Genomic DNA, 23,104 nt, shown 5'->3' with positions numbered 1-23,104 from the left:
TGTCTGTGTCTGAAGTCTGGAGCCGTTTCAGACTTTCATGCTGATGTTCGGCTCGAACAAGCAGGAGATTTCTGAGGTTTTCTCATGAATCAGTCTCTGCTGGTTTGTGGAAAAACCATCAACATCAAACATCAAAGCAAGGCAGCAACATGAGTCCAGCTCAGAGAAGACTCAGTGAAAACAGCGACACCTACTGGACACTTACTGTGGCCACATGTGATAATGCCGTTGCTGTTCTACTCTTCTCTCTCATTTTTAGTTCATGGACAACAAACCAGCTTATAGAACAAAACATATTAAGAAGGCTGCTGTGTTTATGGTGCTCACCACACGGGTCTCACAGATAAGACCTGAGACATCTTTCATCTGTGCTGGACTGAAGTGTGAGTGAATGCAGATCGATATGCTGATGGGAAATAAAGATGAATGAATGAAATGCAAAAACCTCCCTATGTGTAAAGATTTTTAATTTAAAACATTTTATGTAAAAATATATTTTTATATGGTTATATAATTATTCTTTATAAACGGCCTCCCCAGCCTTGGGGAATCGTTCATCACATGTGTGTATACGTGGTATTTGTTTGCCAGCATACAGCGCTTCACTACTGCTAAAGTTAGTGACTTTACAGGATGCAGAGCCTGGTCCTGACCGCAGGAGGCAGCAGTGTGCCGCAGAGCCCGTGAGGCTCCCGGAAATGAAGCCGCAGACGAGGGGCTGTGCCGTAAATGGAAAGTGAAAAACGTTGTTGCGCGGCTCTGTTTCATGGGGGTGATTGATATCAGGTGAGTTTTCAGACAGCTGGGAGGCTCGCAGGCAGGTGCGACTAACGCGCTGCTTCAGATGTTACTTGAAGGAATAAAGCGGGAAACGAGGCGGGTTACGAGCAGTTAGCGTTAGCCTCCGTTAGCTCCCGTTTGCTCGGTGGAACAAATGCTCGGTGAGCTGTGACCGTCACGGGACAGGTGTACGGTTATTAATCCAGCAGGGAGCGAAGAACAGACAGGTGTTGACAACCCTGACGGTGTGGGAATCCGCACACCTGCAGGAGGCTGACGGAGCAGCTACGCCTGTGCTGCGGTGGAGCTAACAGTTAGCCCCCGACCAGCTAGCAAACACTTTGCCCTGCGGATACACCTGCGCTTTAAATATGTACATGAGAACAAGTGAACCAGCCGGAACAAAACAGACCTCAATAACTGTGAAAGAAATAAAAAGCTGAACTACAGTGTAAAGTTATAAAATACCAATTAAATTCTAAAAGACCACAAAAGAAGCTCCTTTAAATGTAAAAGGTCTCAGACTGAAAAAGAATAATAAGTCAAAATAAAGTAATTATATCACGAAATGGCTTGTTAAAAAATAAAGAAACAGTAAAATAATCAGGTTCCTGCAGGAAACTGGTGAGCAGGTGTTAGCAGGTCAGCATCTGCAGCTTCAGTCCATCACTGAAGCATCTCAGTGTTGGAGCCGGGACAGGTGACACTCCTAAAATTGGGCCTCTCTTTTTACCCACTAAGTCACCATGGTAACGGATGCTCAACACCTTACCTGGTCATAACCTGCACCTGGTCAGGAGGAGGTAATGTTCAGAGTTTCCTCCGATTCGTGAAGCTTTTTCCTGAGAGCAGTGAAAGAACCCCGGCTGTGAATCTCAGACTGAACTTGTGATCATCTGATCACGTGCTGTTGGAGGAAATGTCTAAATGTTGTTCTGTGTGATTCTGACCTGCTGCTGAGTAGGGCTGCACGATTTTGCATAAAATGAGAATCACGATTTTTTGCTTAGAATTGAGATCACGATTCTCTCACGATTCTCTTTTCCAGTATAAATATTTATTGCACTTATTAACTGCACATCAACTTCGTAACAGTTGAGACTGAACATAAAAACAATAAATAAACATAAAAACAACAAATGTCTCACGTTTTGTTGTTGCTGCAAAATGTTGTCCTGCTTGAAATTCCGTCTCCACCGTTGCTCGACGCTGCGTGTACAGAGCAGGTAGTGCAACAACAGAAAAATAGTTGCGGGACGGCACTGTGCAGCGTTTGTCTAGGGTGTTGATCATTTTCCTAAATCCCTCGTTTTGCACAGTGTTGATGGAGCCATATCTTTGGTCAGGTGATAAGTGATAGCCTCCGTAATTTCTTTGAGTTCGACGGGTATAGGGAAGCGCTGTGTAAGGTTCCCGTTATTGGTGTTTGGGTGGTTGACCGGGACGGATTTTCTCCTGTCACTTTCTCGTCATCCCTGACGTGCGCTCCGTTGTTTTTTCCTGCTAATTTTAGCATCACACCTTCTGTATCACGTGGTATAAGGCTCCGCCCTTGTCATTTGTTGAGCAGGAAGAGTGAGCGCTTGTTTTCATGCAGATTACGTCCCGGATCAAAATGCGGTACAATTGTCTTTAAATCGTTGTCATTTGGAAATGAGATCGCACATAAGTATGAATCGAGATCGCGATTTTCTAACGATTAATCGTGCAGCCCTACTGCTGAGTCTGTAAGCTGATGCGTGACAGTGAGCTAAACCCAGGTAGAAACATGGATCTGTTTCTCCCGTCTGTTTATTTTTCAAAACGTTCTTCTGCGATTAAAATGGAAAAAAAAACCTTCTGAATGACGATGTGTCCTCATATTTCTGACAGTTTGTAGCAGATGTGGTGAAAATCAATGTCCGTTGGTTCTGGTTGAATCTTCAGGTCCAGACGTCCTTCACCCGCTGCAGGACGCTGTTAACGGCCTGTGTTTGTTTTAAAGGCGTCTTTCACAGAGTGTGAGCAGCTGCTGAGGGGGCGGCAGACTCGCCTGTCAGGACAACTGAAGAAGAAGAAGGCGGAGGAGGAGGATGGCCGGCTTTTTGGATAACTTCCGCTGGCCCGAGTGTGAATGCATCGACTGGGGCGAGAGGAGGAATGCCGTGGCCTCCATCGTGGCCGGAGTTCTGGTTAGTGTGAGGCAGAGAGGGGCGGAGTCTGTTTGAAATCTCCGATAAGATAAATGTTCGCCGCTGGGAGGTTGGTGAATGGTGGAGGTCTTATTGGAGCTGTAAATATTCCGCTTCACGCGATCTGTTTCCCGTTTGTCCCAGAACAATGCCATAATCTGTGTTTACCTCAAACATGACTGTTAATAATCCAGAAGTTTGCTGTGATAGTCTGATGTAAAAACCAGTCCAGCTAAGACACATCTGATCAATCAAAGCCTCATTCACACAAACACTTTTTGCTTTGCTTTCTATCCAACATTCACACACATTCATCCATCGGAGAGCAGTGAGGTTTAGTATCTTTCCAAGGATATTTGGTATGCAGACTGGAGCAGCCAGATGAGCTGAGCTGCAGCCACCCCATGATCTGTAAACACTCAGACATTAGTGACAGCACGGATGTCTGCTAAGGATGGACAGGAAGTAAAACCTTTAGAAACGTCACGTCTCGCTGTGCACGTTCTCTTCTTTTAGTTCTTCACCGGCTGGTGGATCATGATCGACGCCGCTGTGGCGTATCCAACCCAGGAGCAGATGAACCACGCCTTCCACACCTGTGGCGTCTTTTCCACCATCGCTTTCTTCATGTAAGTGTGAAACGTTGCTTTCATACCGTACATGCTTTCAGAGTTGTTAAACCATTGAGGCGCGGGCGGGTGGGGGAGAGTTATCCACATGAAAACACATGTAAGATTTGCTTGGGTTTGTTCATGTGCCTCACAGCCTCTTTATAAGCAGCTGCTTTATATGGTTTCCTCCTGCAGTGAAATGTAATTTCAGCTTAAACATCTCAGCGAGGCTTTGAAAGGACAAATTGTGACCTCTGATGATGCCTCATTACTTAGAACTCTTCTTTCACCAAAGAGGAACCAAAACCTTTCACGATGTGACAGGAGAGCAGCCAAACTGCAGAATCATTCAGTCTGTTGTTATTCTGACCTCGATGCTGTTAATGAGCTGAGCTGGTGTCAGACAGGTTTGACCTCAGACTCCGAGGAAGTTACAGACCTGCCAGATTTCACGGTGTGCTTGGAAACTGGTGCTGCAGTCAAATGTGAATCAACAAAGGTCAAAAACAAAGCAGAGACTCTGAAACATCATGTGATCACTTCCTGTTTATGTCTGCAGTGTGAGCAGCATGAAGCGCTCAGACTCCTCTATGTGACTCTGTGTTCATTCTCAGGATTAATGCAGTTTCCAACGGCCAGGTGAGGGGGGACACGTACGGAGAAGGCTGCATGGGCCGGACAGGTGAGTGTTTGTCACCTGTCAGGGATCTGCTGTGGCGCTCAGAGGTGTGAGAAACACACACGTGAGGCAGATGTTAAGAGTAAAGTGCAGAGCCTCAGCTGTCTGTGTGGCTGTAAAGAGACTAATATGTGGTGTAGCTCAGTGGGTGCACAGACCACATGCCGGCGTGGGTTAGGGTTACCCTAACCCTAACCCTGTCTCTCTTCGCTGTATCTAGCCAATAAAAGCTAAAATGATATTTAAAAAAAACGTATATCTGACGGCGGTGTGAATCCTGCCCTTTGCACAGCCGTCAGGATGGACAAACACAGCAGACACAGCACTGCTCATATGTAATTGTACTGCATGTGTCTGCGATTGCAGGAGCTCGTCTCTGGCTCTTCATCGGCTTCATGATGATGTTCGGCTCGCTCATCGGCTCCATCTGGATCCTGTTTGGAGGCTACGTAGTGCCGAGTGAGTTTCTCCCCTCAGTCTGTCCTTGCTGGTCAAACATGCAAACCTGGAAATGATCAGAAGGCTGGAGGGAAAACCAGAAGTTATACCTTTAAGTTAATAACAGCTCAGCCTGGACAAAGTCAGAGAGTATGTTATGGTTTGGAGCGCGAAGTCACTGCTGGCCTTTATCAGCTGCTTCATGGTGTTTTCTTCTGCTCTGAATCACATGACCGTTTTGGAAACTTGGAGCTTTTTCCTGTGGTTTGGTCTCGTTTCACACAGAAAAAATCCACACGAACCGAAAGCAAACCTCAGTGAATCACTACAAACCACACAAGGTTCAAACTGCTCATTGTTCTCGTGACTGAGGCGCAGGTAGCACTCAGGGACAGCCCTCGGTTCATTTCACCTCCAGCGGGTGCAGTTTGTGGCCTCTCACACGTGACCACAGCAGGGTGTTTGAGGTTGCAGCGTAGACCTGGTAGTTGGTCGGATTTGATCCTGAAACGATGGATCAGGGAGTCTTATTTTAAATTCAGCTTTGCTCCTGCAGCAGGTCCATGCGCTGCAGTCTTCACCCTGCTGCGCTTGCTGTGTGAGCAGCAGAAGAAAAGCCTTGTGGTTATTACACTGTGGAGTCTAAAAATACAACAAATGATTTTAATCTGACTTCCTTAGACCTGCGCAGGGAGTCGGCTCTCTCTGAGCATGCTCAGTCACAGTGAAACCTGATGTGACTGATAACATGTCGCTGTGTTCCCGCAGAGAAAGAAGTGGCTCCGGGGATGGCTGTGTTCTTTCAGAACGCCTTCATCTTTTTTAGGTGAGTGAAAAGCAGCAGCGCTGACACTGAAGCAGCTGAAACGGCGCACAGGCCTGTTGTAATTAACCAGCTTGGTGCCAAATATGTGCTTCCTGCAGCGTTGCGACACATTACATGAAACCTGTTGCATCTTATTTCCCGTAATGGGCGGGAGCTCCTGCCAGGAAAGCCTGGCTCAGTTTAACCCATTCAGGCCCCTTTCTGTTCCACTAACTGATGCAGAAAGAAGAACTAAAGGCGGGTGGATGGATACGAGCGTGAAAAGAAGCTTTAACATCCACACAGACTGTAAATACCAGATTTCTCAGGGAGGGGTTTCCAGCTCTGAATGAGTGTTTGTTTTCTAACCTGCTGCAGATTAATGATTGATTCACACCCTGTCGTGGTTGGAGTTTGTCTCAGTCCATCAGGACCATCATGTTTCACCTCCACCTGCCTTGTGCTCATGTTAGTTTAACCACAGCTGTGTAGCTTGTCGCTACCCGATCCGTACCGGAAACCCGATCGGTACCCCGCATGCGCAAATCTTACGTCACTTCCTCTCTTTGCCAACATTGCGACATAGTTGAATGATACGGTTAGCGCCCAGTTAGCTCCTAGCATTTCTCAACAGCTCTTCCTCCTTTTCAACTACCGGGACATTTAAACAATGGATAATCCGTTTACAAACAAATTCATGCTTTTCTCCTCAACAGAGAGCGTCCCCCGATTGAGCAACAGCGCCGTAAAATAAGAAGAATGGCGCCTAATTTTGCTACTTGTATTACTTTTGCTGTAACAAAACAAATTTCCCACCTGTGGGACTAATAAAGGTCATCTTATCTTATCTTAATTACAGAGTTAATAATACAGACTTTATAATGTGTCACGCGAAGATTCATCAGCCACATGAAGTGTTTACTGACAACTGACAGTGATGGCGAACATCATCATCACTATTCCAATCAATCCTCTTCACAGACGAGCATAAACACGCTCGACTATCACTACATCAGATTGAGGCCACGGTTGTAATGACGCTAATTCAGTTTACAATACGGTTCATTCGCTCGGTCAGCAGGTGGCGGTATCCTCGTACACTGGGGAGTAAACTGCCATTAAACGAACAGAAGAAGAACAAGAAAACATCTGCACATGCGCAGTACGGATCGGGAGCCCTGATCCGTAACTCTTTTTATTTTTGTCTACATTATATTGACATGTTTCATTATTGGAAACATTTTAACAGATGCTTGTTATTCTTAACATCTTAACAGATACTCTGACCTGTAACTATCGTAAAACGCTTCGACCGGAAGTAGACACCTTTGGCGCATGCGGGGTACCGATCGGGTTTCCGGTAGTGACACAGCTATTACATGACAGAGAGCTTCATTAGCCTCCAAACATCACAGCACTGTGGAGCTGAGCTGTGAGTTTGGATCTGTCTGCTCAGTGTGTGACATCACTGTGACATCACTGTCTTCTCTCTCTGCAGCACTCTGATCTACAAGTTTGGCCGCACTGAAGATTTATGGGGTTAAGACGTCTCTACAGACACACACACACACACGTGTATTTATATCCTTGTGGGGACATCTCATTGACATAATGCTTTCCCTAGCCGTTTACCCTAACCATCAAAAATGAACGCCTGACCCTAAACCAAATCATAACCTAGTTGAGTCTCAAAAATGCCTTCAAACTGGGGCCCGGTATTTTGGTCCCCATGAGGGCTGCTTGTCCCCACAAGTATAGTATACTACCAAATGTTGGTCCCCATTAAGATGTTAATACCCGTGCACACACACACACACACGGCCTTCAGATGTTTTGTATTCTGCTGTTTTAATCGAAGCTGTAAAAACAGTTTTAGTATTGTTGCTTTTTAAATGGAGACCAATCAGTGCTGCTGCGCGCGCACACACACACACACACGCGCACACACGCACACACACACACACGTGTAAATATAGTTCTGTCATGTTTCACTTCTCTGTGTCAGTCTCAGTGTGTTTTGTAAAATGAGGGGATTCCTGCTGGCGGGCAGGACCGCCGGTCTTACTGTTAAAGTGTCACTCTGGGAGATTTCAGCCTCACTTCCTGTTGATTAAATGCTAATGGTCACATGTTAGCCGTAAACAGCTGGATGTGAGACTCGCCTCTCGCTCTGACGAGAAGCCGTAAACAAATAGCCGAGCAAACCGGCCCCGTCCTGCTGTGGTTGGATGTAGCACAGTCGAGCGGAGCGATGTGTAGCCGCCACAGGACGGATGCTAACCTGTTAGCCACAGGTGACACACACACACACACGTTTCACCTCGTCCATCAGGTCACGCTCACTCTGGACCGTTTTAGATAAAAAAATTTTTTACCTCAGACTGTACCTGATTGGTTTCCAGATTGTACTTCCTGTGACTCCTCCAAATTAAAAGTCTGTGATTGTTACATGTATTTTTAATGAAAATCTTCCAGGCTGACACTTCAAGGGGGCGGGGCTAATTTATAGCTGGAAGCACATTTGCTGTCTCGTCTCCGTCTGACACTGGATTATAAAAGGACGTTTTTTGTTCCTGAACTTCCTGTTTGTGACTACGATGTGTGTTGATGATTTTTCAGTATTAAAGTTAAAAATCTCGGCTGCTTCAGTCGTTCCTGAAACAATAAAAAGTGTTGTGGGCGTGGCTGTGAGCTGCTGCTTTGTTTGTTACTGTAACCTTTAACTTGCTGTTTACTGGAAGCAATGACTCAGCCTCACCAGTGACTCAGACATTTTATTAAGGTGAACTCCGCTTATTCAGAAGGACGGGGAGTTGACCTCTGCAGGGAGGAGGGGCTTCCTGTGTCCCCGCCCCCCCCAAAAAAATTACATGAAAATTTCCCGTAGACAAACATTTACCCAACAGTGTTCATGTTACAGGCGCATGCGACACTTCCTATTTCACTGAAACAGGAAGTGTTGGCCACAACTGTCCTCTTACCGCAGCCAGTCAGATCCAGCAGTGAGCGTGTTATTCCCACCTGCCCAGGAACGCTCTCACCGACAGTTATTAATAAAGGAACTAACTCTCAGAGTTAAACAGGACTGTAGGAAGTTTGAGAAAGAGCACGCAGACGTGTTTGCAGTTCCTGTTTTTCTACTATTTCCTGTCATCGGAGGTTTGAAGCAGCGGCAGCGTGGAGAACATTCAGGGAGGCGTGGCCATTCAGAAACGATACTTGGTTAATGCTAGAGTGACCCGCTTCTCTGCTGTGATGGTTGTTAGCGCGCAGTGGTTAAAATTAGTGTCAGGAAGCTGCTCGCTGCGCTCCATCCTGGTTTTACTCCACCCACTGTCCTCATGGGAGTAGTTCACAAATGTTCTGAGATCAGGTGCTCACAGGTAAATAATCCAGATGGTGCACGGTTAGATCACCTGGAGCAGGTGAGCGACTCAGTCGCCTCTGCTGGTAAACTGAGTGGAGTCTCTGTGAGTGGGCGGAGCCTCTCCAAGAGTTCAGGAAGCAGCGGCGGGAGGGCTGAGTGCTGATCTGGGCTCGTAGTTACCGTGAGAGATCTGGAGGTCGTCATAGCGCTCTACGATGGGAGTAAATGGTCGGACTTCAAATTCCCCACGAAACAGATTCTGAAGGAGGAGAAGACACAGGAACCTCAGAGGCAGTGAAGACTAACGATGGGCGATTGGCTGAGCCTTTCACCGATTGTTTTTACAACAGTCATTTATCTGCCCATGAGTACGTCTGCTAATAATGTTGGTCGAAGCTCAGAGAAGCGGTTTTAACTCTTCCAGCTGCGAACAAATGCAGCGATTCGTTTACTCAAACACATAACAGAACAAAAGAACGGCAGCAGCCTGCTTAAAAACAAACAAATTATTCAAATAAAAAACAATAGTGGGAAACACAGGACGGCCTTTTCCCCACTCTAACCGTGTCTGTCTCACACACTCGACCAAACAAGTACAAAATTAAACCCATCTAACTTTGGCTCTAACTTTGCTGGACTGACGGCTCTGTTAACACCATTGGACAGTTCAGCGACTCACCAGTCACCATGAAGAACCACGTCGGTCTTACACACTGATCGTGAAGCGAACACTTTCAAAATCAGCTCTTTTACTCGCTGACACGCTCTGAGTAGATACAGCGCCCACCAGTGTCTGTGTGGTGAGTGTGTGCAGCAGTGTTGGTCTTACCGGCGGGATTTCATATTTATGTGGCTCCAGGCAGCGTTTGATTTTCTCAGTTTGGAAAAACCCGAGGTATCCCAATGTAAGAATGATGATGGCGAGGACCACGATGCCGACGAGCAGCCCCACGATCATCGGCGTCCTGTTCACGTGTTCTGAGAAAACAGACGCAGTGAGTTTACTGCTGCAGCTTTAAAACCTTCAGCTGATTCAAAAGCAGCGGAGTCGTTTACATCTGTGTCTCTGGTTGGAGTCGGAGCGCGTTAAAGGAACGTTACACCAAGAAGAGCAGCTTACCTGATGCAGGGATGACCTCACACTGGATGCAGCTGCGTGGTTCCACGATGTCCCCGTGGACCGTATAGGCCACCTGAACACAGTACCGCTGCCCCTCCTCCAGGTCTTCAATGGTCCTGGAGTCTATGGTGTCTTCATACTTCTGATGAAGACAATGACACACACACACACACACACACACACACACACACACACACACACTATGAGTGAATTAAACTGAAGTGTTTGCTTCTGCTCGTCTTCTCCTGTATCCAGCTGAATTATCAGACTGTCAGAGCTCCACGGAAAGTAACCCAGCTGTGCAGCTTAACATTGATAAGAGCAGATGTTTATCCCTCCATGGACCCATGACCACATGCTGCTTCAGGGCTTCACTGCAGCTGCTGCCCGTTTGTGGCTCTCTGGCTTCCCTGAGCCTGGTTCTGCTGGAGGTTTCTTCCTGTTAAAAGGGAGTTTTTCCTTCCCACTGTCGCCAAAGTGCTGCTCATAGGGGGTCATATGACTGTTGGGTTTTTCTCTGTATCTATGAAGCGCCTTGAGGCGACTTTTGTTGTGATTTGGCGCTATATAAATAAAATTGAATTGAAAATTGAATTGAGTTTAGTCCTAAAAATGAAGGCGCAGGATTCATCTGGACACGAAACTGCTTCTCAGTCACTTTGAGCTTCTGAAAATGGGAACTGTGTAAAAATAGCTGTAATTCTGAAACAGTTTGTGCAGACTGTCTGTTGGTGCAGAGGCAAACTGTCCAAAAATGCTTGGACCTGCCTGCACACACTGACCACTGACAGACACATGTGGCTGTATCAGCAAGCACACTGGCATGAATAATAATAATTTAAAAAAAACTGCTCAAAGGAATTAAAAGAACACTAAAAACTACAGAGCCCAGCAAGGGACATTCTTCAATGCACATATTAAACAAATATGTAAGACTGCTTTCTTCCATTTGTGCAACATCTCTAAAGTTAGAAATATCCTGTCTCAGAGTGACGCTGAAAAACTAGTTCATGCATTTATTACTTCCAGGCTGGACGACTGTAATTCATTATTATCAGGAAGTCCTAAAAACTCACTGAAAAGCCTTCAGCTGATCCAAAATGCTGCAGCAAGAGTCCTGACAGGGACTAGAAAGAGAGAGCAGATTTCTCCTGTTTTGGCTTCCTGTTAAATCCAGAATTCAAAATCCTGCTCCTCACATACAAGGTCTTAAATAATCAGGCCCCATCTTATCTTAATGACCTTGTAGTACCATATCACCCTATTAGAGCACTTCGCTCTCGCTCTGCAGGCCTACTTGTTGTTCCTAGAGTATTTAAAAGTAGAATGGGAGGCAGAGCCTTCAGTTTTCAGGCCCCTCTTCTGTGGAACCAGAATGAAGTCTGTTTCTGGTCGTTTGGTCAAACACATTCACACTAATGTGCTGCCAGAAGTCATTTTGTAGCTCTGGCAGGACTCATCCTGCTCCTCTTTACACAAAGGAGCAGATACCACCCAACATCAGGTGAGCATAAACACCTGGAGGAATCACTCCGTGTTCTCACCTGCAGAGGACTCTCTCCCTCTCTGCCAAAGTAAATCCTGTGCTTGGCATTGTTGGCGTGTTCCTTCGCCAGCTCGTGGTCATCGTTAAGGAATACGGTGAGTGATCCAGGCCGGGTCAAAATGCTTAACGGAGGCGTGCAGATGTCACCTGGAAGAGCAGAGCGAGCGTCAGCACAGCAGCAGCTCGTGGTTCACACTGTGGTCAGGATGGTTAACACCTCGAGTCTCACAGCTTCACCCACAGACAGCGCTGACACATATCTGAGGGTTCTCACCGTATCTGCTGCAGGCGTTAACACCCTCAGATCTCAGCCCCCGTCTCTCGGCCCGCACACGCAGCGTCACGCAGCTGTTCTCGGGCGAGTCGTTAGTGTCGCGCGGCCCAATCGCTGATATGTTGCAGGAATGGAAAGGTGTCTGGATGCAGGCTGGAAGAGCTTCCCATTTATCAGAGTTAAATCTGAGGATGAGGAACAGAAACGAGTCAGAGAAAACATCTGCTCAGCGTTCTCTCTGCTGTGAAACCCAATCACTCGTTGCTTTGAAGCAGGAGCTTTGCTGACCTCTGACCTCTTCCTAAACATTTTACCAGCCCACTGTGGATTAGAATCTGTGACAGTGACACTACACTCAGCCTGCTGCTCTCTGATGGCGGCTTTCATGTGAAACTGTGAGAACGATGGAGTAAATAAAATGTCATCAGCTGACCTCTCGCCACCAACGGCCGTGACGATATAAAAGGAAGCTCCACCTTAAAACAGAGCACCTTCCCTGGCTGTGAGGGCTCACCTGCGGTAATTCACAGTGTAGGTAACGTCCGGCTCCCCTGGAGTCCACGTCAGCTGACCCTTCTCCACCTGGACGTTCTGTGGAGGCGGCGGCGCCTGAGACGCGACTGCAAAGGTGAAGAAAGCAAACCAGAGAAATCCCTGCATAATCCAGATTATTGTTATTCATGTGATCACGGCCTCAGATGATTTATTAAAGAGACAGCAGGAACCATCGACGCCACGACGCCTGAGCTCAGAGGGACAAAGATTCAAAAACGAGGAATAACATCTGTCTGCTGCACGCGGCACGTTTTTAAAAACTGAACAGATGTGAACCTGATGTTTGTGGTGACGTCATTTATTCACTTTCATGTCTGTTTTCTGATTGGACAGATCAGTTATTTATTGCCTGAGAGTGTCAGAGTCAAAAGTGTTTACAGTGAACAGATGAATGAACATTTATTGCATCAGTAATAATGAAGGTTAAACATGTTTACAGGCTGATTTAAACAAACACAGAAGTGATGATTATAACCTGAAATAAACTCTTTGAAAGCCTCACAGATCCTTTCCTGTCATGTCAGGAGCTTTGGACATTTATAGCCCACTTCCATGTTTCACAGGAACCTTTAACCCTCCAGCAGCTGCGACTGTTTCACCTTTTTAACCTGAAACAGTCGCAGCAAACAGAAAAAGGACATTTTCTCATGTTAGACGCGCTGAACCGAACATTTCCTGATCTGAGCTCAACGAGTTCCGTATTTTATCCGGATGATCAGTTTTAAGATAACCTCTGACATTTGAACCTGAATGTGACGGCCACGCTAAATCCACAGGTGAAACCCAGCTGGCAGGTAACAGCAGCCTTTCGTGTTCAGCTGGAAACACCTGACGCCGATTACAACAAAACAGCTTGAATGAGTCATTAATAACTGAAGACATTAGAAAATGACATTTTAACATCGGTTATTTTAAAGTTCAGTCTGACTCCGGAGCGAAAACGTGATTCAAACACAAAATCTCTGTCTGTCTGTCGCGCACACGCACACGCACAGAATATTGCTTCATCCGTGGTTAGCCTGCGGGGCTACAGGCCGTTGTTAGCCGGTAGCTCGGCAGGTATTGTCCGGCGGCGGCGGCTCCTTACCCCAGGAGACGGCGTGGAGGCAGAGCAGGATCAGCAGCATGGTGTCGGCCTCATTCCTCGGTCTGTGGCCGAACGTGCTGGCTGGAGCTGAAGAATCGAAACACACACCGACGCACTTCCTCGTCCTGGATAATCTGGACGTCTCCGTCCCAGACTGCTTCTGTCTTGGGGGATTTCCGGTTCCGCCTCTTAAAGCTGTACGTGACAAACGATAACAAAACACCAACAACTGCTCCACACGGTGTTTGATCACCGCTCACAGCCGCTGGGACAGACTGTGTTTACCAGCAGAGCTCAGAATCAGCTCAGATTCAGCTCACCTGTGCAGCCAGGTGAGTTACGCTGCCCTCCCACCTGAGGGTCCCGGGCCCTGCACGTCGAAGCTCAGCAACGCCCGTGTGTGGACTCGCCCTCACACCAGCTCACACGGGGCTGAGTATCGACCGACCGGGGATTCCCCCGCGCGTTCACGCGAGGGTGACGTCAGCAGCATGTGATCAATCACAGGAAATGAGAGTTAAATCTTCCAAATAAATAAATCAATGAACCGTTTATTTTATGATTTTCTGTGCTGTGTTCAAGGAAAACGAAATGCATTCTAACACAGAGTGATGCACTTTGGTAACTGTGTACAGTGCACTGGAAAGTTTGTTTTATTTTATGTCATTATATTACAGGTTTGGTTTTAGTTTTTAATATATTAAAGATATAATCAGTCATTTTTCAAGTTATTTAATCAAAAAAAGAATGTTGTACTCAGAAACTTACATGTTAGTCTGTAATTTCATCTTCCAGCAAACTGATAAGTTTAGAATTAACTTCTTAAAATAGAAACGGGCACCAGTTTGTGGAGGCTGTCATGCTGAACACAGCGGCAAAGATATCTGGATACTGCACCCTGCCGCTCAGCCTTATCACATTTTAGGCTGGAGTACGCCAAAGGCAGAGGACAAGAGCAACTGTAGATGTTTGCATACTGTGGACGGACAGCTAGATTCATACCTGCATCATACCTGTTTGATCATCTGAGAAGGGGAAGCTTTCACCAAAGAAACCAGAATATGAACGAAAGGGACTACGCCACCGGCACCTTAATCAAATCCCACCCTCTTCCTCCTCAAGCTGAAGTCTCTAACATGTGGAAATGTGCATAAACGTGCTCATTTACTCCTGATATTGTGACTATTATCAGCAGATCGGACGTGACCCCGCTGTTTCCAGACAGCTGACAACAATAACAGCTGGTTAAAAGTTAACAATTTACCAACTAATGTCAGGCTATACTTTCCCCTGATAAACAGTTTGGTTACATTTTCATTAAGGCCATTTCTCAATTCGCGAGTACTCGAGTCCGTACTCGCGTTCTCGGCAACACGGCGCGATTTCTGTACACCAGCGTACTTGATGACACCACAGCTCTGGAGTTTGATTTAACTGTGATTAATATCTGCACTGGAAATTACACATGACATGAAAAAAATTATACATGATGTAGTTGATTTCTTTAACGAAAAAAAGATAATTAAAAAATGATCTTAAGCACTTTGGTAAAATGCACTACACGTCGCTTACATGTCATCTGTTTGATAATGTCTAATAAGCTTCATACAGTTAAGCACAATCACTAAATGAACGAAACACAAGCTTAATCTCTCTATTAATAAAAATAGTACACATGTATGCCTGATTAAAAATTATAACAGGTGAGATGTTATAACGCTTTTATTTTTATTTTAGTAAACATTTAAAAATTACAACTGACAGCTGCTGGGTTTGGAAGAGAACTGAACAAATACTTAAAATCTAATCTGATCACTTTTGGAGCCTTCAGGATCTCCACGTATTAACCTGCTGTTTTTGTTCCCGGTGAAAATGTTTCCTCCTGAATTGAAATATTTTTAATGTCAGATTTAATTCAGAGTCAGCTAATTTCAGCCGGCTCTAGTGAGCCTCGAGCTCCCTGCTAGCTATTGAGCGGGTGGGTAACAGACGTCTCCGAAAACATCGGAGCACTTTTGCAAATATGCGATATCTTGATAAACCCAGCAGATCTTTGAAGTTTACACAGATTCTCGCCTGAAAATATGTTATATATTCTGGGATATAGTGGACCACGAAGGACACACCCGACCCATCCTTCAAATCTGCGGAAAAGGAGGATCCATGTGTGGGTGTCACTACCCGATCTGTACTGGAAACCTGATCGGTACCACGCATGGTCAAATCTTACATCACGTCCTCTCTTTGCCAACATTGCGACAGTTAATGTATTTGAATGACACTGGCTGCGTCCAAATTCATGGGCTGCATCCTCCTGAGGACCCGGCCTTTGCGGTCTACGTGGGCCGGGTCCACAGAAGGTCGGGTAGGCTGGAAGTAAACGGCTGTGGAATTGGACGGTCTAGCCTTCAGATCTGCGTCACTGCTGTCTCGGTGGAGTTTAATAAACTCGGCCGTTTGATCCTTGCTATCTAAAATATAACAGGACACTGGCGTAAATTCTCGACTGTCTCATACTTCTGTTTAATCAGTTTTCTGTTTGATGTTTAGTCAGCTGTGTGAAAACCAAGGAGGAACCCACCCGGGGGATTAATAAAGTTTTATTTTATCTAATCTAATAACTTTAATCTCAGCCAAACCGATTTACTCACGAACAAATAAAACACTGAAAAAGCCAAACAATAGCATTTTTAGGTTGTCTAAGTGACTTATATATTACTTTTAACCCAAGTAGCAAAAGTCCGCGGTGATCTGAAAATGATGTGCCGGGAGTTGTGCCGTTCTCGGCGGCTTCAGTGACCCCAAGCTCTCGGCTAGCTATCGAGCTGGTGGGTAGCAGACGTCTCCAAAAACGTCGAAGCACTTTTGCAAATATGCGATATCTTGATAAACTGAGCAGATATTTGAAGTTTACACAGCTACTTTCTCGCCTGAAAATATGTTAAAAGTTTATTTTGTGACCCAGAAAGATTAGTAAGAGTAATTTTAAAACTTAGTAGCGGCCGCCATTGCCGGAAACTTGAGTTTGGCTGGTTTGAATTCTGGGATATGGTAGGCCACGAAGGACACACCCGACCCATCCTTCAAATTCGGGGAAAAGGAGGACGCATTTGTCGGCCGCATTCGGAGGAGTCTACGAATTTGGACAGCCTTCGGTGCGTCACTGTGACGTAATCGGTCTACAAATGCTGCCTCAGGAGGATGCAGCCCATGAATTTGGACACAGCTACTGTCACTACCCGATCCGTACCGGAAACACGATCCGTACCCCGCATGCGCAAATCTTACGTCACTTCCTCTATTTGTCAACATTGCGACAGTTAATATATTTGAATGATACGGTTAGCGCCCAGTTAGCTCCTAGCATTTCTCAACAGCTCTGCCTCCTTTTCGACTGCCCGGGACATTTAAACAATGGATAATCCGTATACAAACAAATTCATGCTTTTCTCCTCAACAGAGAGCGTCCCCCGATTGAGCAACAGCGCCGTAAAATAAGAAGAATGGCGCCTAATTACAGAGTTAATAATACAGACTTTGTAATATCTCACGTGAAGATTCATCAGCCAGATGAAGTGTTTACTGACAACTGACAGTGATAGCGCACATCATCATCACTATTCCAACAATCCTCTCCACACAGACGAGCATAAACACACTCGACTATCACTAAATCAAATTTAACACACGTTTGTAATGACGCTAATTCAGTTTACAATACGGTTCATTCGCTCGGTCAGCAGGTGGCGGTATCCTCGTACACTGGGGAGTAAACTGCCATTAAACGAACAGAAGAAGAAGAAAACATCTGCACATGCGCAGTACGGATCAGGGAGTCCTGATCCGTAACTATCTTTTTATTTTTCGTTTTTGTCTACATTATATTCTTCATTATTGCAAACATTTTAAGATATACGTATTATCCTTAACATCTTAACAGATACTCTGACCTGTAACTATCGTAAAATGCTTCGACCGGAAGTAGACACCGTTCGCACATGCATGGTATGGATCGGGTATCTGGTATGGATCCGGTAGTGACAGACACAATGACTGTAGAAAACATGGACGATGCGACAGCTCCCAAAAAATGAAGCCAAAAACGTAAACATCTCTATCGCCCCCTGGTGTCTGGCTGCAGTATAGGTCATAAATCCTGCCTCCTCAGATAATTTTTTTCCCAAAGATTCTGTCTTTTGTTTTCAATAGTTCTCATCACGCTGATTTATGTCCAAGGGGTCTCCTTTCCCATAAGTTTGATTCTAACTCCTACCGCGGTGATGGGGTGTAACGCTATCATAGCTTTGACTGGCAGCTGCAGTCACGGAGAAACTTGCGTATCTCTGTTCAGGAATAGCAGATAGAGCATAGGCTCTGAGAGGAGGGCCAGCGTTTACAATACGAAAACACGATCGTTTTAACCTGACAGCCTGAGGTGTTCTTCAGTAAACTGGACTACCCGACAGAAGGACCTGAGGCCCTGCTGCACTTTTTCGGTACCTCTGTATACAAACAAATTCATGCTTTTATCCTCAACGGAGAGCTTCCCCCGATTGAATAACAGCGCTGTAAAATAAGATAGAGCGTATTACAGACTTATTAATACAGGGGCAAAACAATGGCATGAGTGCTGCTGGTTGACTGAGGAGGAATAAAGTAGTCATGGTAAGCCAATCACATGACCACTTCAAGATGACAAAGCAACAAGGTGATATATACCGTTTTTTAAATTGTGCTGATAGGCCAGTAAAACCAGAGTCATGATAAACAAGATATACGCAGCATTTTTTCCTCAATAGTTTCGTCACGTTTACTGTCTAAGGACAGCAGCGAGACCTCTCTGCTTATGAGCAAAAAAAACCACAACAAAAAACAGCCCTTTGGTGTTGGTGGAAAAATGCACCATGTCGACCAATCAAAAAATGATATGGCAACATGACGTTTGGTTGTTTAGGAAGAGGGGGAAGTTTTAGGAGTGACGGCAAGAGAGAGAGAGAGACATTTGTGACGTTTAGCGTGTTTGCAGTGTGTAGTTAATGTGTTGTCTTGTGTAGTTAATGTGCTGTCTTGTGTAGTTAATGTGTTGTCTTGTGTAGTTAGTGTGTTGTCTTGTGTAGTTAATGCGTTGTCTTGTGTAGTTAGTGTGCTGTCTTGTGTAGTTAATGTGTTGTCTTGTGTAGTTAATGTGCTGTCTTGTGTAGTTAATGTGCTGTCTTGTGTAGTTAATGTGCTGTCTTGTGTAGTTAATGTGCTGTCTTGTGTAGTTAATGTGCTGTCTTGTGTAGTTAATGTGTTGTCTTGTGTAGTTAATGTGCTGTCTTGTGTAGTTAATGTGCTGTCTTGTGTAGTTAATGTGTTGTCTTGTGTAGTTAATGTGTTGTCTTGTGTAGTTAATGTGCTGTCTTGTGCTGTCTTCTGTAGTTAATGTGTTGTCTTCTGTAGTTAATGTGTTGTCTTGTGTAGTTAATGTGCTGTCTTGTGTAGTTAATGTGCTGTCTTGTGTAGTTAATGTGTTGTCTTGTGTAGTTAATGTGCTGTCTTGTGTAGTTAATGTGCTGTCTTGTGTAGTTAATGCGTTGTCTTGTGTAGTTAGTGTGTTGTCTTGTGTAGTTAATGTGTTGTCTTGTGTAGTTAGTGTGTTGTCTTGTGTAGTTAGTGTGTTGTCTTGTGTAGTTAATGTGCTGTCTTGTGTAGTTAATGTGCTGTCTTGTGTAGTTAATGTGCTGTCTTGTGTAGTTAATGCGTTGTCTTGTGTAGTTAGTGTGCTGTCTTGTGTAGTTAATGTGTTGTCTTGTGTAGTTAATGTGCTGTCTTGTGTAGTTAATGCGTTGTCTTGTGTAGTTAGTGTGCTGTCTTGTGTAGTTAATGTGTTGTCTTGTGTAGTTAGTGTGCTGTCTTGTGTAGTTAATGTGTTGTCTTGTGTAGTTAATGTGCTGTCTTGTGTAGTTAATGTGTTGTCTTGTGTAGTTAATGTGTTGTCTTGTGTAGTTAATGTGCTGTCTTGTGTAGTTAATGTGCTGTCTTGTGTAGTTAATGTGTTGTCTTGTGTAGTTAATGTGCTGTCTTGTGTAGTTAATGTGCTGTCTTGTGTAGTTAATGCGTTGTCTTGTGTAGTTAATGTGTTGTCTTGTGTAGTTAATGTGCTGTCTTCTGTAGTTAATGTGTTGTCTTCTGTAGTTAATGTGTTGTCTTGTGTAGTTAATGTGCTGTCTTGTGTAGTTAATGTGCTGTCTTGTGTAGTTAATGTGTTGTCTTGTGTAGTTAATGTGCTGTCTTGTGTAGTTAATGTGCTGTCTTGTGTAGTTAATGCGTTGTCTTGTGTAGTTAGTGTGTTGTCTTGTGTAGTTAATGTGTTGTCTTGTGTAGTTAGTGTGTTGTCTTGTGTAGTTAGTGTGTTGTCTTGTGTAGTTAATGTGCTGTCTTGTGTAGTTAATGTGCTGTCTTGTGTAGTTAATGTGCTGTCTTGTGTAGTTAATGCGTTGTCTTGTGTAGTTAGTGTGCTGTCTTGTGTAGTTAATGTGCTGTCTTGTGTAGTTAATGCGTTGTCTTGTGTAGTTAGTGTGTTGTCTTGTGTAGTTAATGTGTTGTCTTGTGTAGTTAATGTGCTGTCTTGTGTAGTTAATGTGCTGTCTTGTGTAGTTAATGTGCTGTCTTGTGTAGTTAATGTGCTGTCTTGTGTAGTTAATGCGTTGTCTTGTGTAGTTAGTGTGTTGTCTTGTGTAGTTAATGTGTTGTCTTGTGTAGTTAATGTGCTGTCTTGTGTAGTTAATGTGCTGTCTTGTGTAGTTAATGTGTTGTCTTGTGTAGTTAATGTGCTGTCTTGTGTAGTTAATGCGTTGTCTTGTGTAGTTAGTGTGTTGTCTTGTGTAGTTAGTGTGTTGTCTTGTGTAGTTAGTGTGTTGTCTTGTGTAGTTAATGTGCTGTCTTGTGTAGTTAGTGTGTTGTCTTGTGTAGTTAATGTGCTGTCTTGTGTAGTTAATGCGTTGTCTTGTGTAGTTAGTGTGTTGTCTTGTGTAGTTAATGCGTTGTCTTGTGTAGTTAGTGTGTTGTCTTGTGTAGTTAGTGTGTTGTCTTGTGTAGTTAGTGTGTTGTCTTGTGTAGTTAATGTGTTGTCTTGTGTAGTTAATGTGTTGTCTTGTGTAGTTAGTGTGTTGTCTTGTGTAGTTAATGCGTTGTCTTGTGTAGTTAGTGTGTTGTCTTGTGTAGTTAATGTGTTGTCTTGTGTAGTTAATGCGTTGTCTTGTGTAGTTAGTGTGTTGTCTTGTGTAGTTAATGTGTTGTCTTGTGTAGTTAATGTGTTGTCTTGTGTAGTTAATGCGTTGTCTTGTGTAGTTAGTGTGTTGTCTTGTGTAGTTAATGTGTTGTCTTGTGTAGTTAATGTGTTGTCTTGTGTAGTTAATGTGCTGTCTTGTGTAGTTAATGTGCTGTCTTGTGTAGTTAATGCGTTGTCTTGTGTAGTTAGTGTGTTGTCTTGTGTAGTTAATGTGTTGTCTTGTGTAGTTAATGTGTTGTCTTGTGTAGTTAGTGTGTTGTCTTGTGTAGTTAGTGTGTTGTCTTGTGTAGTTAGTGTGTTGTCTTGTGTAGTTAATGTGTTGTCTTGTGTAGTTAATGTGCTGTCTTGTGTAGTTAGTGTGTTGTCTTGTGTAGTTAGTGTGTTGTCTTGTGTAGTTAATGTGCTGTCTTGTGTAGTTAATGTGCTGTCTTGTGTAGTTAATGCGTTGTCTTGTGTAGTTAGTGTGTTGTCTTGTGTAGTTAATGTGCTGTCTTGTGTAGTTAATGCGTTGTCTTGTGTAGTTAATGTGCTGTCTTGTGTAGTTAATGTGCTGTCTTGTGTAGTTAATGTGCTGTCTTGTGTAGTTAATGCGTTGTCTTGTGTAGTTAGTGTGTTGTCTTGTGTAGTTAATGTGCTGTCTTGTGTAGTTAATGTGCTGTCTTGTGTAGTTAGTGTGTTGTCTTGTGTAGTTAGTGTGTTGTCTTGTGTAGTTAATGTGCTGTCTTGTGTAGTTAGTGTGTTGTCTTGTGTAGTTAATGTGCTGTCTTGTGTAGTTAATGTGTTGTCTTGTGTAGTTAGTGTGTTGTGGATAGTTTTGTGTTGTGTGTCAGAACAATGAGGCGGCTGCTGTCTCCGGGTAGAAACAGCAGTGACACACCTGCTGCTGTCAGACCTGCAGGTATCAGGCTGTGATGTTTCCTTTATAGTGGACAGAAATATTTGGAGTGGCACAAATAATTTGTGGCATCTTATTGAAGAACAGCTGATTGTTCTGTAAACAGTTTGAAATGGTAAAAAAGGGTAAAATGTAAATGGCTGCAAATAACTTTGTTGTTCGCAAAACTTGTGCATATAAATTAAAATTGACGATTTATATTTGCATTTAAAGTTATGAAATATGATTCATTAAACATGTTTGTGGTTGTTACAGTAAAAATATATAACTTTTTACTCAAATTTTATGTTTGTTGTCTGATTTTAGATCAATTGTGTTAATACAGTATGTCAAAAGGAAAACATAACTGTAAATTCAGACACGTGAGGTTGTGCTGAAAAGAATGAGACCAAACAAAGCAAATAAACAGTTTTTAAAGGTGAAATGTAGAGGAAACATCAAAAGTAGTTAAAAATGGACAATAATACCCTGGACCCCAGAGGGTTAAACATTGTAGCAACCCCCCCAATGAAGGATGCCACTTTACTGATGAAGTTTTGAAGGTTTAATGGCAGTAAACCATCAATCTCAGAGATGGGGATATATACACAGAAGCAGCGTGTAAGCAAAATTCCACACTCTTACAATTGTAAACCTTATAACATAAAGTAAGCTTCAACATAAAATGTAACAAATGTAGCCTCTGTCACACAAAACATGTAAACGTGTCCTTATTTATGTCATAAACATACCTTGTGCCTCCCGCGACTGCTGCAAAAACTGCAAACATTTTTACAGGAAATCGTCCCATCAAAATAAAAGCTTCTAAACCCAAACAGGAAGCTGGTAAGTGAAAACAGCGATGAGTGCCAAAATAAGGTGCAAGGAATTGAGTAAAAGCATTTAGGGTTATTTACAAACATTTTTTTTAAAGTAACGCAATAATTACTTTTCAAGTAATTAATTACTTTTAGAGTCTTGTAACTCAGTTACTAACTCAGTTACTTTTTTGAAGAAGTAACTAGTAACTATAATTAATTACTTTTTCACAGTAACTTGCCTAACACTGAACACAAGTACACATATTGTGACATGGCTTAAGTGTCTGAGTCTAACAACTCTAAACCCACTTCAAGTTTCACCAACAGCGGCTAACAACAGCAGCAAAAACAGCAGCGCTTACCAACAGATCTCACAAATCCACCTTAGTATGGCTGACATGGAAAAGTGAGCCTCTCTCACTCATCAACTGGTGTCCAACTTTCACAAAGTTTTACAGCCTCTTTCAAATGAAATAAAGGACACTTATCACACAGCATTGACAGCTGATGTCAACCACTGACTGGGAATGAGTCATTCCAATCCATTTTCACTTAAGCCTTTCCATCATGTCCAGAGATGGGCAGTAACGCGTTACTTGTAACGCGTTACTGTAATCTGATTACTTTTTTCAAGTAACGAGTAAAGTAAGGGATTACTATTGCAAAAATGGTAATTAGATTACAGTTACTTTCCCGTAGGAAC

At 43.9% G+C, this 23,104-nt stretch overlaps 2 protein-coding genes across 2 annotated transcripts; one reads left to right on the top strand and one right to left on the bottom strand.

The window, feature by feature from the left end:
- Nucleotides 1–730: 730 nt before the first annotated feature.
- LOC146616707 (transmembrane protein 50B) lies at nt 731–8,732 on the top strand. The gene is made up of 7 exons (XM_085374093.1): nt 731–786; nt 2,765–2,951; nt 3,468–3,580; nt 4,177–4,244; nt 4,608–4,700; nt 5,448–5,505; nt 6,983–8,732. The coding sequence occupies exons 2-7, from the start codon at nt 2,853–2,855 to the stop codon at nt 7,026–7,028; spliced, it is 477 nt and encodes a 158-aa protein (XP_085230219.1). The 5' UTR covers nt 731–786; nt 2,765–2,852; the 3' UTR covers nt 7,029–8,732.
- On the bottom strand, nt 8,244–13,853 carry LOC146616706 (uncharacterized). The gene is made up of 7 exons (XM_085374092.1): nt 13,434–13,853; nt 12,306–12,411; nt 11,792–11,976; nt 11,516–11,664; nt 9,972–10,113; nt 9,681–9,829; nt 8,244–9,110 (listed from the first exon to the last, which is right to left on the bottom strand). Exons 1-7 carry the CDS (start codon nt 13,471–13,473, stop codon nt 8,982–8,984), a joined length of 900 nt encoding a protein of 299 aa, XP_085230218.1. The 5' UTR covers nt 13,474–13,853; the 3' UTR covers nt 8,244–8,981.
- Nucleotides 13,854–23,104: the final 9,251 nt, after the last annotated feature.

The sequence above is a fragment of the Diplotaxodon limnothrissa genome, linkage group LG16, assembly GCF_057381915.1.
Source record: "Diplotaxodon limnothrissa isolate DT_005_m linkage group LG16, D_limnothrissa_male_GT1.1, whole genome shotgun sequence".
NCBI classification, from domain to species: Eukaryota; Metazoa; Chordata; class Actinopteri; order Cichliformes; family Cichlidae; genus Diplotaxodon; species Diplotaxodon limnothrissa.
This window is presented reverse-complemented; position numbering and strand designations above follow the sequence as displayed.